The sequence below is a fragment of the Caloenas nicobarica genome, chromosome 6 (genome assembly GCF_036013445.1).
Source record: "Caloenas nicobarica isolate bCalNic1 chromosome 6, bCalNic1.hap1, whole genome shotgun sequence".
NCBI classification, from domain to species: Eukaryota; Metazoa; Chordata; class Aves; order Columbiformes; family Columbidae; genus Caloenas; species Caloenas nicobarica.
The window spans coordinates 24,911,096-24,927,866 of record NC_088250.1 but is presented as its reverse complement, the minus strand read 5'-3'; the positions used below and the strand labels follow the sequence as shown (position 1 = coordinate 24,927,866).

Genomic DNA, 16,771 nt, shown 5'->3' with positions numbered 1-16,771 from the left:
TGATCATTAAAGGGCTTTCTTTATTCAGTGCCCTACACAATAGCTGCCCTGTGTGCTTCCCTCACTGGCTGCCTTCATTGCTTGGTAACTGTAGGAGGGACTGGCTGTCTGACCCCAGGTGGAAACTCAGATGAAAACATTTTCACTTTACTTTGAGTTGAATGGGACAGTTGTGATCCCTCTGATTTTATGATCCCTAAATCTAGTATTGTCATGTTTTCTGCAGCCCAGCATCCTTGCAGCTCTGAGGTAAGAGGTCCAGTCATGCTTCAGGGCTTTTGCCATTTGTTTTCACTTCCTTAAAAATACCTCAAGCAACAAATCCATCAGAAATGTGAGTTCCAGGGAGGAAACAAGGAGCTGACACTTATGAAACCCAAGATTGGAAACCACAGTCCAGACAGACCATCTGAATGCTTTATGGATAAACAAGACTTAGATGCTGGGTGGGAGCTTTGTTTGCATGCTCAGTGTTGCACTAATGGATGTATTTGAGGTCAAGGAGGAATCATTTCTCCGCTGCTCGCCTGGCTGTGTTGGCAATGCTCATTTTGGCTTGTCTGCCAGCCAGGCTTTGCTTTAGTCCAGACCATTGCAGGGGCTTGGAGAGAGTCCTGGTCATTTTGTTATGACCGTGGTCTAAATCCTGAAACTAAAAAACATTATCACTGGAGAGAAAGTAGAATAATAGAATGTCCTCAGCTGGAAGGGACCCGCAAATATTGAGTCCAACTCCTGTCCCTGCATATGACAACCCCACAGTTCACACCATGTGTCTGAGGGCATTGTCCAGTCTCTCCTTGAACACTGTCAGGCTTGGGGCCGTGACACCTCCCTGGGGAGCCTGTTCCAGTGTCCACCACCCTCTGGGGGAAGAACCTTTTCCTAATGTCCAGCCTAAACCTCCCCTGGCACATCTTCCTGCCATTCCCTTGGGTTCTGTCATTGGTCACTAAAGAGAAGAGTTTGGTGCCTGCCCCTCCTCCTCCCCTTGTGAAGAAACTGTAGACCACAATGAGGTCTCCCCTTAGTCTCTGCTTCTCCAGGCTGAACAAACCAAGTGACTTTAGCCACTTGTCATACGGCTTCCTCTCCAAACCCTTCACCAACTTCATAGTCCTCTTCTGGACACTCTATAGCAGCTTAATATCTTTTCTATACTGTGGCACCCAGAACTGCACGCAGTGCTCCAGGTGAGGCCGCACCAGTGCAGGGCAGAGTGGGACAATCCCCTCCCTGCCCGGCTGGCGATGCTGTGCTGGATGCACCCAGGACATGATTGACCTTTTTGGCTGCCAGGGCACACTGTTGGCTCCTGTTCAACTCGCCATCGACCGGAGCCCCCAAATCCTTCTCCACGGAGCTGCTTTCCAGCACGTCGTCCCGCAGTCTGTATGTACAGCCTGGGTTGCTGTGTCGCAGGTGCAAAATCTGGCACTTGCTCTTGTTGAACTTCATGTGGTTGGTGATTGCCCAGTTCTCCAATTTGTTCAGATCCCTCTGCAGGGCCTCTCTGCCCTTGAGAGTATCGACAGCTCCTCCCAGTTTTGTGTCATAGGCAGACTTGCTAAGCAATCCCTCAAGTCCTGAGTCTAAGTCATTTATGAAGATATTGAAGAGCGCTGGCCCTAAGGTGGATCCCTGTGGAACCCCGCTAGTGACTGGTCGCCAGCCCAACATTACCCCATTTACTAGAACCCTTGACTGTGTTGTGAGGTGCTTGTGTGGTATTTGGTGACTTGTTTCCAGTTAGACTGAAAGCTGATGTGTTGATGTGTTTGGTGTTGTGTGTTGTTGTTGTTTGTTTGTTCGTTTGTTTTCCCAAATAATAAAGATCTGCTTATTAATGCTTATAACTTTCTGATTAAGTATCAGCCTGTTGGAAAAGGGATATTCCAGAGGCAGCTCTGCCGGGAGATCAGTTTGTCTGTGTTCTCACTTGCTTCAGGCAGAATCAGCCATCATATGCAGCTCAACAGTGCAAGCTGCTGAATCCAGCCTGGTTTACCTTACCTGGAAAAAGGTGATGGGGAGGATGTTCCTCCAGACTGCTCTTCTGGCAGATTGCTGGAGTCCAGAAGTGAGCAATGGGGTAACAAGAGCCTCTTTATTGGGGTGACTGGAGGTGGGAAAGAGCCTGGGTCAGTACAGCACCTTGCAGGCTCTAAGGGTGGAGGTTCATCATGTCTGGTTCATGGTTGTGTCCTGTACCTCACAGCTCCTCAGGGAAAACTCTTTGACATGGTCTTGGGGACAAAAAACCACCATGTGTTTATCTCCAGGACCCTGGATGATCACCTGCTTAACATTCTGAGGATCTTGGACCAGATTTTTTTTTTCATTTTAGGGAGGGATGACTGAATAACCCCAATCAGGAGGCTCAAGACAGGTTTAAGAGGTGATGATCTAATCCCTATGAATCATTTAGGGCCCCTGTTGTTCTTCAAGGTCCCACTTTCTCCTGTGTTGTCTGCAAAAGCAGGTAAACAAGCTCGGACCCATCACACAATCATCCTGCATGCACAGCAGCCCCTTGGCACAGGTGCTGCCAACTGCCTGATACCTTTTGAGACACTTGTCCACTCAGCTTTTTCCCTAAGCGTTTTCTTGATGTTTCTCTTCTGGCCCAAATGGCCACAAGTGCTGACAATGCAGTGGTAAAGGAGTAAGTGCCAGGCAGATGTAAGGAAAGATCACATCATACCATTTTGGACTTGTCCCCTTCCAAAATTTGTGCAAGTCAGCAGAGAAAGAGCCAGGGTGGTTTGCTGCCTCATGGTTTGAAAGTGCTGAAGTGGTTTTGCTCCTGACAGAGCCCAGTTCATGTTGTGCATTTGCAGCCTGTATTCTCCCCTGAAATTAATTGTCCCATTCTCCCTTCCTGCTCCCCCAGTTCTTTTGTGGAAGTGTCTGAGGCCTCTGCTCTGAAGAAAACAAATATTGATGAATTTTCTGGGCCATGCTCACAGAGTGGGGTCCTGCTGCTGGCAGAGTCAAACATCTCTGATACTCGGGTGCAGAAGTGGTGTGGAAAAGACCAGGGAGGCCTGGAGAGAGCCCGTGTGCTGGAGTGGGCTTCGTTCTACATTGTTCATCAGCATGAACTAAGTATTTTTAAAAGCCTGGTGTCTGGCAAGATCAGGCTGTGGGGCAGTGGAAGAGACCAAGTCCTCGTCCCCATTAGATGTGACTGGGCAGACCTGGCGTGAATACACCTGGGAAAATGAGCCTGCTTCTCCTCCCCAGCTCCTTCCAGGACCAGAGCTGTCGCTTCGATTGTGCAGGCTTTGGCAGGCATCGTGGGGTCTCATAGAGGGATCCTGTGCCAGGTTATTCCTTCCCCGCACAGGCAAGGGTGTGGGCTCAGAGCTGAGAAGGGATGCTCGCTGGGCACCTGCAACACACTGCAGCAGCGAGCTCCCCGCAGGGGACTGGCAAGGGTGGCTCGCTGGGGGGGCAGGGTGACCCCATTCTGTCTTCAGCCTGCAGCGGCGTGGCTGGCCTCTCTGTTGCGGTTATGGCAGCCTGAGGACTCCGAGAAAGCAGGCAGGAGAAACCAGTTAGATCAGTGCTATAGGTGGTGGTTCATTCTTTGTGGGGTACATCAATTTCTCGGTGGCACCTGGGAGGAAGGGATGGAAATGAGGTAGAGGCCAAAGCCCCAGGAGGGAAGGAAAAGCCCAAGTTTTCTTTGCAAGGGTTACTGCGGGCCAGTTTGCTTCTCCAGGCTGCCTGTATGAAGTCTCCCATCTGTCTGTCTTGGGCCTTACCATCTAGCACAGCTTGGAATGCTGGGTGGGAGATGGTACACGGTTGAATCCAAGAGTGGGAAGGAACCGAAATAACTTTTGTGAAATGCCAGCATCGTGCTTGAGGAGGAGGAAAGGAGGGCTGGGATGTGGCTATGGTGGAGGGGAACAGTAACATAATCTCAGCTGTGTTGAAAGGAGGTGAAGAAGATGACCCAGTAGCTGAAGTGTGGGTTATTGAGGAGGAGGAAACTTTAGAAGGAATAAGGTTGCAGCAGTTGAGGCAAGAAGAGTGTAACTGCGGAGACAAAGGAGAGGGCACTTCCCAGAGTAGTGATGGAAGTTAATAGCTGTCACTGTACAAACACTTTCAAAGCTGCATCACATACATAAATGCCAGCGTGCACACAGGGTGTCCATGCTTTATTTGGCTTGTCATCGGCTTTGCCTTCATTTGCCTTCATTTGCCTTCATTTGCCTTTGACATGACAACCTTTCCCAGACACTCTCTGGCTGCTCCTATGGAGAGTGCAGGGTAAACCTGGAATGGGAATAAGCTTTTCCTTGACCTCACCACAGTCAGAGATGTGATCCCACCTGTGTTTTTGTGAAGGGGTCTGCTCCTGGGAGCAGCTGCCACCGTTATTCACAGCCATGAGCGCAGTGTGCAATACCTGTCTGGCCTGGTGCACCTGGAGGCTGGTGCCCTGCTCCTACTAAGGTGACTTTGGTAAAAATCAAGTACCCCTACACTGATCTGTCCCTGTCAGTAGTGAAATTGAGAGAGCAACTATGGCAAAAGAAGGGAGTGTGCTGTATGGTTTCTGGCCAGCGAGCTCAAATAGGGAGGAAAAGGACTGGAGGAACAACTACAAAAATAGGGAGCACATCTGTGCCTTATTCATTTCCTTTTCCAGTGCTGAAGTATAAAGCTGTGGAAAGGGCCTTGTTTCTGATAGGAAATAAAACCATGTGCCCAGGTGTTATGAGCTTATTTGTCCTCCCTATTCTTCCAGGTATTCAAGTACCCCAAGGCCTCCCTTTCCAGAGAAAAGGTCTTGCCAATGCACCGGACCAGTGTTGATGGGGTAGAAGACATGTCCATGCTGGGAGATCTGCATGAAGCTGCCATCCTGCTTAACCTGCACCAGCGCTACCAACAGGGTAACATCTATGTAAGTGCTCAAGCTGGGCCACATCCCTTCTGGCTAATGCCATTCTGCATGTGAAATACCTATTCTAGCATTGTTTCCTGAGCATTGTTTTATGTGAGGCTTTTTTTCTGCCTTGCCAGCTGTATCAGCCCTGTGAGATCCCACCCGTACCAGAGGGTCCTCTTTGCATATATAAAGGAACTTCCAAAATGTGAATGTTCACCTCTAGGCTTTATGGTAATTGTGCAGCTCTCTATCCTCCATGAGTATCTGTGTTTTACAAGTTGGCATCCACATTCCGCAGATTCCCCATTACTGCTGTTGAGAGGCTTATATAGCCAAGTAGACTGGAAAGTGCAGTGTGCACAGGTTGTTGTGAAACATCCCTCCTGATTCGGACAGATAAAGCTACTGCTCAACAAAACTAGGAAAGAAAACCTATTGCCTAATTCTTCTGCTTTTCCATGCATTTGTGCCTTTTTTGAGTTGCTCTGCTCTCCTTGCACAGATGAATACTCAAAGCATCTCCTCAATTTACCCTTGGGCCCTCAGGAAGGAGGCAAGTGGCAGGAAAGGGACTTGTGCAAGGAAGCACACTTGGGACGGGAAATCCCTGGAGTGCCGGGATGGCAGTGTGCTCTCCTGAGACTTGGAGAGGACAAGAAGGAGATATTACAAGGACTGTCTTACCTTGCTTTACTCTTACCTTGCTTGTCCGTGCTATGTCCATTCAGAGTTTTTCAGATTATAGCAGGAAAAATGTAAATCTCTATGTGTTGCATAGCAACTGTTACCAAGGCAACCAAACCATATGCAACTGTATTCCAGGAAATGATCAATAAAGTGACCCTATTTCTGAACTGCCTCCTGTGCCAGGATGCAGAGACTGCAAATTCTCATTTTTGTTGATGTAGACCCCCTTGCCTGTTGTCTACCACCACAGCTTTGTGACCCTGTGGCAGTACCATGTGTACGCAGTCTTGGTGGCCTTTGTCCTTTCTGCTCTTACTGACCTGGGTTTGACACAGGTTATGTGCCGATGCAGCTCTTTGCCCATTTAGGTGTATTTCTCTGATTTGCTCTTCCTCACACTGTCACAGTCCATTCGGTGATGGGGAGAAACTGTTCTTCGGATCGACTCTCACACACACTTGGAAATGTGAGGCCGGATTCTCTCCCTTTCCAGTCTGTGCCTTGCACCAGAAATGCCACAACACCAGCACTGCGACAGTGTCACAGCAGCTGTATCTCCTAAAGCCTTTCCTCTAGATCTGATATGTCACTCCTTCTCCTATTCAGCATTAGTTCTGTGCCTTCCCCATCTGTGTGTAAAGGTGTTAAATGTCATTTTTTTGCTTGTGCATAGTGCATGAATGTCAGCCATGCCCCTCAGGTATGATTTTTTTTTGAGATTTATGAAGGGACCTGACTTCTGTAGCATGCTCAGCATGGGGAAGAACCCCTCTAGTGAAGGCTTGTAAGCCCCTCCTTGAGTGGGACTGTAACTGGGTATATGTTTGTGCGATGTCTGACCTGGCGGACACCAAACTGCACAAGTGCTGTTTTTCATTTTTGCAGTGCAGACATTAATATTGCAGTTACCTTATCATTAACTATTAGGTTTTGCCATAGCCCAGCAGCACATAGTTTTCAGTTAAGCAAAAATCGAGAATGTCAGCTGTAGTGCCACCTAATGACTTGCAGTGATCTGTGAATATTATACCATGAATGTTACAGGGCCTGAGTTCATTTAGTATCGTCCTCAACGGTCTCCACAGATAGAACACAGTAGGCTAAGGTTGCAGATGAAGCTGTGCTGAGAAGAGTTATGCCTATCAGTCAGGGCCAAAAATATTTGGAAGGAAATCAGAGAGACCAGAAACAGGTGAGAAACTTTATCATTTTCTGAAAGACAAATTCACTTGAAGGAATGGGCAACCTGGAATAATGGTAATTAGTATTAAAAATAATAATAAATAAATAGTAATAAAAATAAATAGTGAGAGGATGGAAAACTGAGCCCTTCAAGTGGACAACTGCTGTGAAAAAGTGTACTGCAGTTCTGAGCTGTATGCCTGGAGGCATCCTACCAGGAGGTCGGAAAGGGGATTCCTTTCTGGTCAGGGAGTGTAGGTACCAGTATATCTAGACTGGTGTGGTATCCATAATTAATGTGCTACAGGAATACTGGCAATCTCAACAACAACTTTTGTTTTCCAAAGAAATATTATTCAAGCTCTACCAAACTGTTTAAGGAAATTATGTGAGCACAGCAACAGCCTGCAGCATTTAAGAGTATATATTTCCCCTTCATTCTTGCAATTCCTGTATCCTTTTATTAAAGTAGACCCAATATAATCTAAGGGATGTATAAATGAGCCACAGGCTGTACTGCCACATTCTATGCTGTCCCTAGCTCTGCCATGCCTGACCACTCCAGTAGGATCTATTGTCTTGAGAAGGAGATATGCCATGTGTGGCTTGTCCTGCTCTACAGAGTTCTCTGGGGACGATCACTCCTTGCTAATAGAGTTGCTGGTATGTACCCGGTTGATGCACAAATGCTACTGCTGTTAAAAATTGTGGATAGAAATTGTCTATAAGGGACTGCAGGTAATGAGGAAACTGCAACTGGGAAATGGAAAAGCTTCCTAGAAACACCTTTGAAAGAGATGGCTGTACCAGAAGAAGTTCTAGAAAGGACTGTGGCAAGAGCTCTGTTCCTTGGGAGAGCTGAAACTGGAGTGGGAAACGCAAAATGAAACTTCTGAGAGGAAAAAATGCTCTGAAGGGGGAAAGTGTTAGGGTGGATATCTCTGTCTTGCAGTCTCTGGACAATGTCTGTAGTTCAATTGGTTGTACAGTGCTTTTTCCTGATTCATGTTTTCTCTATCAATGCTTTCCCATTTCCTCCCACCCTTCTTGCCTCAGATCATCTGCTTGCTTATTGCTTTCTTCATCAATATTTCTGCCCACAAAGGTCCATGTCAGAGGGTCCTCAGGACTTGTTCCATGTTAGTCTGTTCATATTGATAATGCAATTAGGCCTAGGTGATGGTTTATTTTTTCCCACAATGATCTGTGACTGTTGCTTTAATAAATGAGTCTTAAATATTTTTGTGACTACAGCATCTTAGTCTGGCTTCTGGCTTCAGAGCTTGGCATTGCAGTATGGCCCCAGATTTCATTTGGCAAGGAGAAAGCATGTGTCTGTCTTGTCACCAAGTGTTTAATTTACAGCTTCTCCAATGTGTGTATGTGGTGACTTGTAGTTCATGGTTTGGAAATAATACTAGATGTTGTCCGGGGCCACAAAGCTTGGCACCTACTGCAGCAATCTAAGTACTTCCCCTGTCACCCCTGCTCAAAGCGGGTATTCCTGGAGTAGAGCAGCCCAAGATGTCCATGTGAAGGAAACCACTGCACCAGCAGCAGGGTTTAAGCTGGATGTTGACCATATTACAAAACCAGTGTTAGGAGAGAGGTGGCACCAATGGTCTGAACTGCAGCTCTGAGAATAACTGGATTTGAGCTGCTTGGCTGAACTGAAAAAGACATGCCCCAAAAAACAAAACTGATTTCCATCTGACTTCACAAAACAATATGTTTGAAATTCAATATCAGGCTTTGGGTATTTTATTTTAAATCTTACTAACTCTTTTCTTGAACTGTGAGATTTTCAAAATAAATATATTCAAAATAAAATGTTTAGAAAATGTAGAAATGATTTGACTTGAAATCCTGAGCTTCATCTTCAGCTGTCAACTTTGATTTGGCTTGCCAAATGATTTAAGCTGCTCCAAACAGCATTTTTCAGCAGAAGAGAAATGATATGCTTTAGTGGCTCTTCGCACATGTGCGTGTCGGTGTCCCACGTCTTTGTTCAGGAGGTGCTTGAACCCTGCCAAGCCCCATCCAATTAAGACTGTGGATAGGGGCGCTGAAGGTATCTCCTGACACTCCTTCAGTCCTGGCTCTGCTTTTCAGCTTCAAGCACAGTGTGAGGTAGCTGGGTATGAAGATGTCTTCATTTTTTCGTATTGTGTAAGCTTAATTTAGCAAAGACAACAGACTAAGACCACATTATCGTAAAGCAGAGAAATACAAACTGCCCTATCCGTACTCAGTCATGCAGCCCCTGCCCTGGGGTTTGACATTCTTTGCCAAATTGGGGATCTCTCTGCTGAAGCCCAGTTTCCTTATTTAGGCTTCCTCCCTTCATCAGGAGTTATTTCAGGGTCTGGGTTTGTCACGATTTTTTTTTTTCAGGAGCTTCATTTCCTTGCTATGTTTTGTTTTCTCCCCCTAGACAAACATTGGTTCCATCTTGGCATCAGTAAATCCCTACAAACCCATCCCTGGTCTGTACAGTGTGGATGCCATAGACCTGTACAGACAGCACCGCCTGGGTGAGCTGCCTCCCCATATCTTCGCCACCGCTAACGAGTGCTACTGCTGCTTGTGGAAGCGTCATGACAGCCAGTGTGTTCTGATAAGGTTAGAAATGGGAGAACCGGCTACTCCCTGACTGCATTACATGCCTTGCTCCTGCTGCTCCGTTTGCAGTACCATCTGCCTAAATATCCACACCATCCTGCCCTACCCTTTGCCTGACCCTTGCTTGCTGCAGTGGAAATGCCACGTGTTTATTCCTGGAGATCACTTCTCTGCCGGGGGTGGGATGCTCATTAGCTCGTCTGTACTGGATTTGTGAATGGAATGTATATATTTTCTTTAACAGCGGAGAAAGTGGAGCTGGAAAGACTGAGAGCACCAAGTTGCTGCTGAAATTTCTGTCAGCCATGAGCCAGACTTCCCTTGGGGCCCCTGTGTCTGAGAAGAGCACTCATGTGGAAGAAGCCATCCTGGAAAGCAGGTACAATCACCCCCATGGGTGCCACACGTCTGTCCCACAGAGGTCTGGCAGGTCCCTTTGGCGGGGACACTGCATTCTGCACAGTGTCTGCATCCGGGCTGCTTGAGCCGTGCTGCAGATGGAGCTGAACCGGGGCAGTGAGGATCACGCAGTTGAACGGTGTCACGTCAGGGAAACGCGGAGGTCACGATCTCACCAGGACACCTCATGCTGGCTGCTCTCCCAGCTGCTTGTGGATCAGTTCGGCTTCTTTCCAACAGCAACACAGGGTGTGTGTGGCAGCCAGAGAATTAGTGCTCTAGCCATGGCTGGGATTTCTCCTTCCTTCAGTAATTCATCCTCCATGCACTCCTGGCTGCACCCTTGAGCTCCCCTGCACGTCACTGCCCTGTCCATCTTTCTAGCTCTCAGGGCCATGTCTCTCATGGCAGTGGCTGGAGGGGACGTGGGTAACGTCACTCCCTGCTGCAGGGATGGCTGTCCCAGGTTGTCCCTATCTCCCACAGCTCCCAGTTGTGGCTGTGCTTACAATGAGTCTCTGTCATGCTCTGACTCCTGGTCTCCTCCTTCAGCCCCTACTCTCCCCTGACCTCCATTTGTTTCAGGCCACCAGTACATCTTGCCCTCAGAGGTCCTGTGGTCCATTTTGCAGCTCTCTTGCTGTCCAGGCAGGTGACTTTAAGGAGAAACATCTGTGGGAGCTGTAAGGGGCACTAGTGAGGAAGTTTGCTGGGGGGCTGCAGCAGGACCTGTGTGGATGAGGTCCTGAGCTGGTCAGAGCTAATCTCTGATGCAGCTGGCACCAGGGAGTAACCACCACCCACCAAAACCTTGCAAAGGTGTCAGGCAGGCATGGAGGTGCATGTCACCTGGATCAGATGTGTTTGGGAAGGAAACCAGCAGCCATGAGGGGATGGAGATGCGGTCTGTGGGGGATCCTTCATGTCAAAGGAGGTCCTGACACCCGCAAGGGACTATGACCCATGCCAGGGCAGGGATGCTCAAAGGCACCATGGACCACCCCAGGACCATGGCCCACAGGTGACCCACGCTGGAACAGGGACACCAGGGAAAAAAGTGTCAGGAAAACCTGCAGAAGCAAAGTGCAGCTGAGGAAAACCAGTAAGAGGCCAAGGGCAACAGAGAAAATGAGGAAGCAAAGAGTGACAAAGAAACCATCATATGTGGGACCCCAGCCTCCTGCGCTGCCTGCTGCCTTGTGAAGGGAGTTGCGAGGGACTGGTTGTAACTGAGGTATAAATGAAGCTGAGGCTAAGAAAGGGGATCAATAGGTGTTTAATGTCAGGTAAGCCTTGGGAAGAGAGAGGAAAGATCTTTACTTAAGTGCCTGTTTTCTTAACACCTGAATCCATGATCAGAAGTTTCTCTTAATTAGCAATAATGTAAATTAAACAAAAATTTCCCAACACAAGATTGCCTGGAAGACCTTGCTGGGGGTCTTGCAGTTCGGAACTGTCAAGGGTGAGGTTGCAGGTTGGTCCCAGATTGAGCCTGCGACAGCTGAAGAAACCTCTAGAGTAGTAAATCACGCCTGCAACAGGATCTAGTTGTGTAATAACCTGGAATCCTTTGAACCATCTGTGTAAAAGTGACTCTCATGCAAGTGGCATATTTCGGGGCACAGAGAGTAAAGAGCAGGGATGTTTCCTGGAAGACGGTGATGCAAAAAAGTACTAGTAACTGTGTTGAAAATAGCCTAAGCAGAACGCAGTGTCTCGTGGCAGCTGCAATAGCATTGCAGTTTTTAGGATCCTTGTAAGCGGAGCAGCACTGAGTGGTAGGGTTGCTGCCTTTGGACCTGGTGCTCAAGAGACACTTGTGGCATGATTTATCCTTTGCAGGTGTGTGCAGATTTTACCAGGGATATTGGCAAATTGGAAAAAGCTCTTAAGTGCAATACAGTCATGACTCAAGATCTGCAAAATCTGCTTTAAGGCAAGCAGCTTAGAAGGCTCAAGCCCGCTTAGCGGTTAAGTGGTAACTTGACTGTGATCCAGAAAGCTTACGATGGTAGGCAGGTGATTCCTGAGTCTGTGGGATGCCACAGCTGTGAGGTGGGGTGGAGTAAGAGCTCATCATCGATTTTGTGTACATCTGTAGTGCTATGCGAGAAAATGTAGTGCTTGCGAGTGCGAACAAATTTAATTTGTCACCTTTTTGCTGAAGAAGAGAAGCTGAAGGTCTGGCCCAGAGCCAGATGCTGCTGCCACTCCTAACGAGTCTACCTCATATGTTTGCAGTTCAGCTTCACTTCCTCTGCCAGTGGCCCTCCTTGGGTTAGCTTATGGCAGATTTTCATCCTTGCACCCCAGCACATACCCAGGAACAATGCTGGATTCTTTCTCCATTTCAGACAGCATTATAAACAAAGCATTACGTCAGCTTTCTATCATTTGCTTGTGCGTTGTAACATTCATGCTTGGTATATTTCGCAGAAAATCAGGCTCTGAAAACTCCCTTGGCGCTGTTGATTTGGTCTGTTTTCCTTCTTGAAAATATCCATCAGTCCATTAAAAATTCTGCTAACTTTCAGCTTTTTTCCTTGCTTGCTTCACTCTGAAGCTCCCTTTTCCATGTTGGGTGACGCTGCTGACAGCATAGCCACCTCTCCTGTTATTCACCCCTCTAATCTTCAAATATTCTTTTTTTGTCTTCAGCTGTGTGTCTGAATCCTGGAGCTGCATATGTTGCAATATTTCTAAAACCCAGGCTTCACCTTCTGCTGCCCTGCTGAAACTGGTTCCCGTCATTTTGAGTCCTGCAGCACACCCTGCCCGCATCCAGCCCCGCATCAGCCTCCTGGTGCTGTGCCTCGCACGGTTCACCGCTGCAGCAGCCGCCACGCCGTGCAGCGCCTGCGGGCGCCGGCAGTTCGCTTGGCCCCGGCTCCTGCCCTCGCTCCCGGCTCTATCCGCTCACCCAGGCCCTGTCCTGAGCTGCCGCCAGCCCCAGACACCCACGTGCGTGTTTCCTCCCCATCGCTGAAAGGCTTCTGCACTCACGTGCGTGAGCCCATTGCCAAACTAAACTATAAAGATACTTCCTGGTGCTTTGCTTATCTAGTTTAACATGATTTAGAGCCATAAAGATTGGCTGGCTGGTTATTGTACTCTCACTGCAACCGTGGTGGTCATATAACATAACCCTGTCCTCCCTTTTTCTGGTTGTCCCCACTAATTTTTGTTGATCGATGGTGTTGGTGTGCTCAGTGGGATATTCCTGTGCAATGTCCTTATTTACATACTTATTTCAGAGGCGTGGGTCTTGGAGTTCACATTTTCCAGGGTGAGAAACCTCCTGATCCGTGCACACAGATTTCTGTTGCTGTCTTTTCTATGGTTGTAATATATTATAACAGTGCAATGTCATTTCTATGTTTTGTTTGTTTAAAGTGATATTTTCAAGAGATAAATTAGGAATATACTGCCTGAAGTTTTCTGAATGTTGTTGAGCCTTTTCCACAACCACAGGTCTCACTTATCTAGCGCTTGCAAGGCCTAAAGCTTTCAGGAAACTCCAGCGGTACCTGTAGTTGTCATTATTTGTCATGTTATAGTTATTAACTTGTGAGTAATCCTGTATCTGCCCCTGTCTCAAGTGCACAGCAGATTGATGGAGATGTTTAAAAAGCCAGTATTTATCAGGGTAAATACTGCAATAATTTTTGTTTAAAACTGTTTATATTTTAGAATTAAACATGATTGCCTACAGGCTGTTCTTGTAGCCTTTCCATGACTCCTTGCTTGTCAGGCCTTCAGATTATTTTAGAATTGGCTAAATTGCAAAAATGAATATTTTGATCTTGGAGTCAGTGTGTCGGTTTGAATGGTTTAGGCTTTTCCCTTCTACTGCTCTGTGGAGCAAGAGCCAAGCTGCCTTTTAACTCACTATTTTCCATGTTGTATGAACCTCCTGAAGACAGAAAGGTGACCACGAGGCAAAGTTCTACAGTTCATCACCCATTTGAAGTTTGGTCATAGATTTTTTTTTTTCAACTCTTTTTTTTTTTTTTCCATGAAGTGCATGATGTGGCTCCCTTAGAATGAAGTTTTCAAATCTATGATGTATATTCCCTCTGCTTGGAAACCACGTGGCTTGTATTAGCCTAAGCAAGATTTAAGTAACAAGGGTTTACCCGTATCAAATTTCAGTACCAAACAAATCAGTTTCCTACTATGTTTGTCTGTTTGGAAATATTTACCGGCAATTTTAAGAGATAGCTTACACTGTCTTCTCTTTCAAAGGCAGAAACGGAAACAAAGAAGTATGTGGTTTAAAGCTACAGAGTGTTTGCCCTATATGTCTGATGCTTCTGAAAATCCTGAAAAAAATACAAGCCCGTGTCATGGGATGCTGCTGTGTTCAGCACACAACCTGGCTGGGTCTTACCACCTTTCACTTCCCAAAGCCACATCGGTGGGGGATGCCCTTAACAGCATGAACGCCAGCTGCCCATACTGACTGGGGAATGATTTAATTAACTCCAGTCCCAAAGGTTTAAAATTCATCTAGCAGTGTGTTAAATTGCTCTTGCCATCCCTCCTCACCTTTGAGCTCTTTGTGCTTGTCCAGTCTAGTGCTGTAACAAATTAATCTCACATGGCAGTGCATGCTGTGCAAACGGCAAAAGGCTGGGCACACGCTTTGTTTTAATAGTATCCCATCACCAGTCATATCTTCATTGCCTTGTTTCTGCAGCCCCATTCTGGAGGCCTTTGGAAATGCCAAGACAGTTTATAACAACAACTCCAGCCGCTTTGGCAAGTTCATCCAGCTGCACTTCTCTCAACATGGACACATCCAGGGAGGCCGAGTGACTGATTGTATCCTTTGCTTCAGTGGACTGGAGAGGCGTGGAGTGAGGGAAGATGAGGAGGAGCTCAGAATGGGTCAGGAAATCCTCATCACAGTTTCTCAAAGCCGGTTTATAACTGTGGGCAAATTGCAACCTCAAGAGAGAAAAGTGTTTGTTTTGTGGCTCTGCAGCACCTAACTCTGGAAACCTTTGTCTAGTACTATGCTAGATAGGGACATAGTTTGACTTTTCACTTTGACAATCACAAGACTTGATACTTAAATCCCTAGAATTTGCTTCTTAGGAAGATCCTTCATGTTGATTGCATCCTGGTTTTTCTAGAAGGTTGTTCCCTAATGTTAGCTCTGCTAATGAATTAATGATTTAGAAAAGTGAGACCAAGCTAGAATAGATATATTCTGCACAATATTTGGATGCAGAGAATAGGAATTTAGAGGGTCAGTTATGAGTCTGTTTTGGGCTGTCCATCTCCAGTGGGCCTTTTAACCTTAATCATAGAATTATAGAATATCTGAAGTTGGAAGGGAGCCATAAAGATCATTGAGTCCAGCTCTCTGCTCCTTGCAGGACTACCTAAAACTAAACCATATTACTAAGAGCATTGTCCAGATGCTCCTTGAACACTAGCAGGCTTGATGTCATGACTGCTTCCTTGGGCAAGCTGTTCCAGCGACAAGGTTGAGGAAAACTGGATATAGTTGAATTATGTAGTGCCATGACCACTTTCTTCCCTGTATGCCATGTAGCCCTCTCCCAAAGGCTTTGACATATCTTTTGTCTACATGAGGCAGCTAAAGCTGCCCTGGCTACAGTTCCTGATGCTGATGTTCAAAGCTACCGATGACTGCAAACCACGCAATTTCCACTGGAGTAGCAGCTAGATGAATTTACTACTGTTGTAAATAACAGGCTTGGATTGTTTAGTCGCTGCTCTTTGAGCTGTTGGTAGATTAAAGATAGCAGTCTCTGCAGAAGCAATGAGAACTGATGCAAGACTTGCTGCATGCAATACAGACTTTCAGATTAGAGTGGCCTCTCTAATCTTTCTAGGTGTCCTGAATGTGGCTCATCCTTTGTTAGGCTGCCTCACCATTGTGCAGGTCATGTGCTTTATCTGACTCTGCCCTTTTAAGTGTCTCTCTGGCACGTAATATCTCCTTGGACAAGGAGTAGAGAGAAGGATCTGAGATGATGTTTGAGACTACTCTTTGTCCATTTTCCAAAGCGTCAGTTATTTAAAGATTTGTTGCTTGCGACAAGGTTCATCCCAATGTGTCTAGAAGATGCTTTGCCAGTTGTCAGGAGATCTGTGCATATGCCATTTGAATGTTTTCTCCTTAACATGCTGTTCAGATTTACTGGAAAAGGTACGTATCACCTCTACTGACAGCTGGGTGAGGCCTCTTCTCATAGTATGGTGGGGCAGTGCCGCTTCTGCTGGATGATGCTGCCTCCATCACAGCACATAGACATTAGCTCTTTAGGTGTTGCTACTGCAATTGTCCCAACTGAGGAAGAGGATGGCAGAGGAACAATGTTCTATATCTACCAGAGCCCGTTCTCCTGTCTTGGATAAATGCTGTACCTTAGAGAGAGACTCCAAGAAAAAGCTGTTTACCAAAGGGAAAGGGAGAGAGAACAAGTACCTCAAAACTCAATTCCATAGAGAGGAATACAGGGGTACAACTCCAAAAGCAGTCATCTCTGCTCTCCTGTAGTTTACTTCAGACTCAGGAACTCACAGAGGAGCAGGGCCAGAACTGACAAGGTTCAGTTTGTCTGTGCACACACTCTCTGAGTTCAGAGAAGTCTGTATGTACTCAGTTGCATAGCCACACATCACAAGATCTTGATGTAGAGCTTAGACAACACCATCACTAAAGGGAAGAAGCCCCTCTTGTGCGTTGGCCCTGGAGACTGACCTGTATCCTCGTCTTCTCTTTGTCTTTTCAACCAAACGCATGATCTCTTTCTACTGGCTACTTCTGTATTCTTTGTTTCAGAACAGAGTGGTACACCAGAATCCTGGAGAGAGGAATTACCACATCTTTTACGCTCTGCTAGCTGGTGTGAGTGGGGAGCAGAAAGGTAATTTCATTTTCTGGAATATGTCTCTATCCTCTTTCCAGTCCAGCATGTGAAGCAAGTGTAAGTC

The 16,771-nt window shown here is 46.7% G+C and overlaps 1 protein-coding gene across 1 annotated transcript in view; it reads left to right on the top strand.

Moving 5' to 3' along the window:
* The first annotated feature begins 4,813 nt into the window (after positions 1-4,813).
* LOC135990154 (unconventional myosin-X-like) overlaps positions 4,814-16,771 on the top strand; it is a 71,403-nt gene continuing 59,445 nt past the window's right edge. The window contains exons 1-6 of the mRNA XM_065637591.1: positions 4,814-4,924; positions 9,213-9,400; positions 9,645-9,779; positions 14,499-14,623; positions 15,970-15,983; positions 16,620-16,704. Of these exons, the coding sequence (XP_065493663.1) occupies positions 4,814-4,924; positions 9,213-9,400; positions 9,645-9,779; positions 14,499-14,623; positions 15,970-15,983; positions 16,620-16,704 (658 nt within the window). The remainder of the gene's footprint in view (positions 4,925-9,212; positions 9,401-9,644; positions 9,780-14,498; positions 14,624-15,969; positions 15,984-16,619; positions 16,705-16,771) is intronic.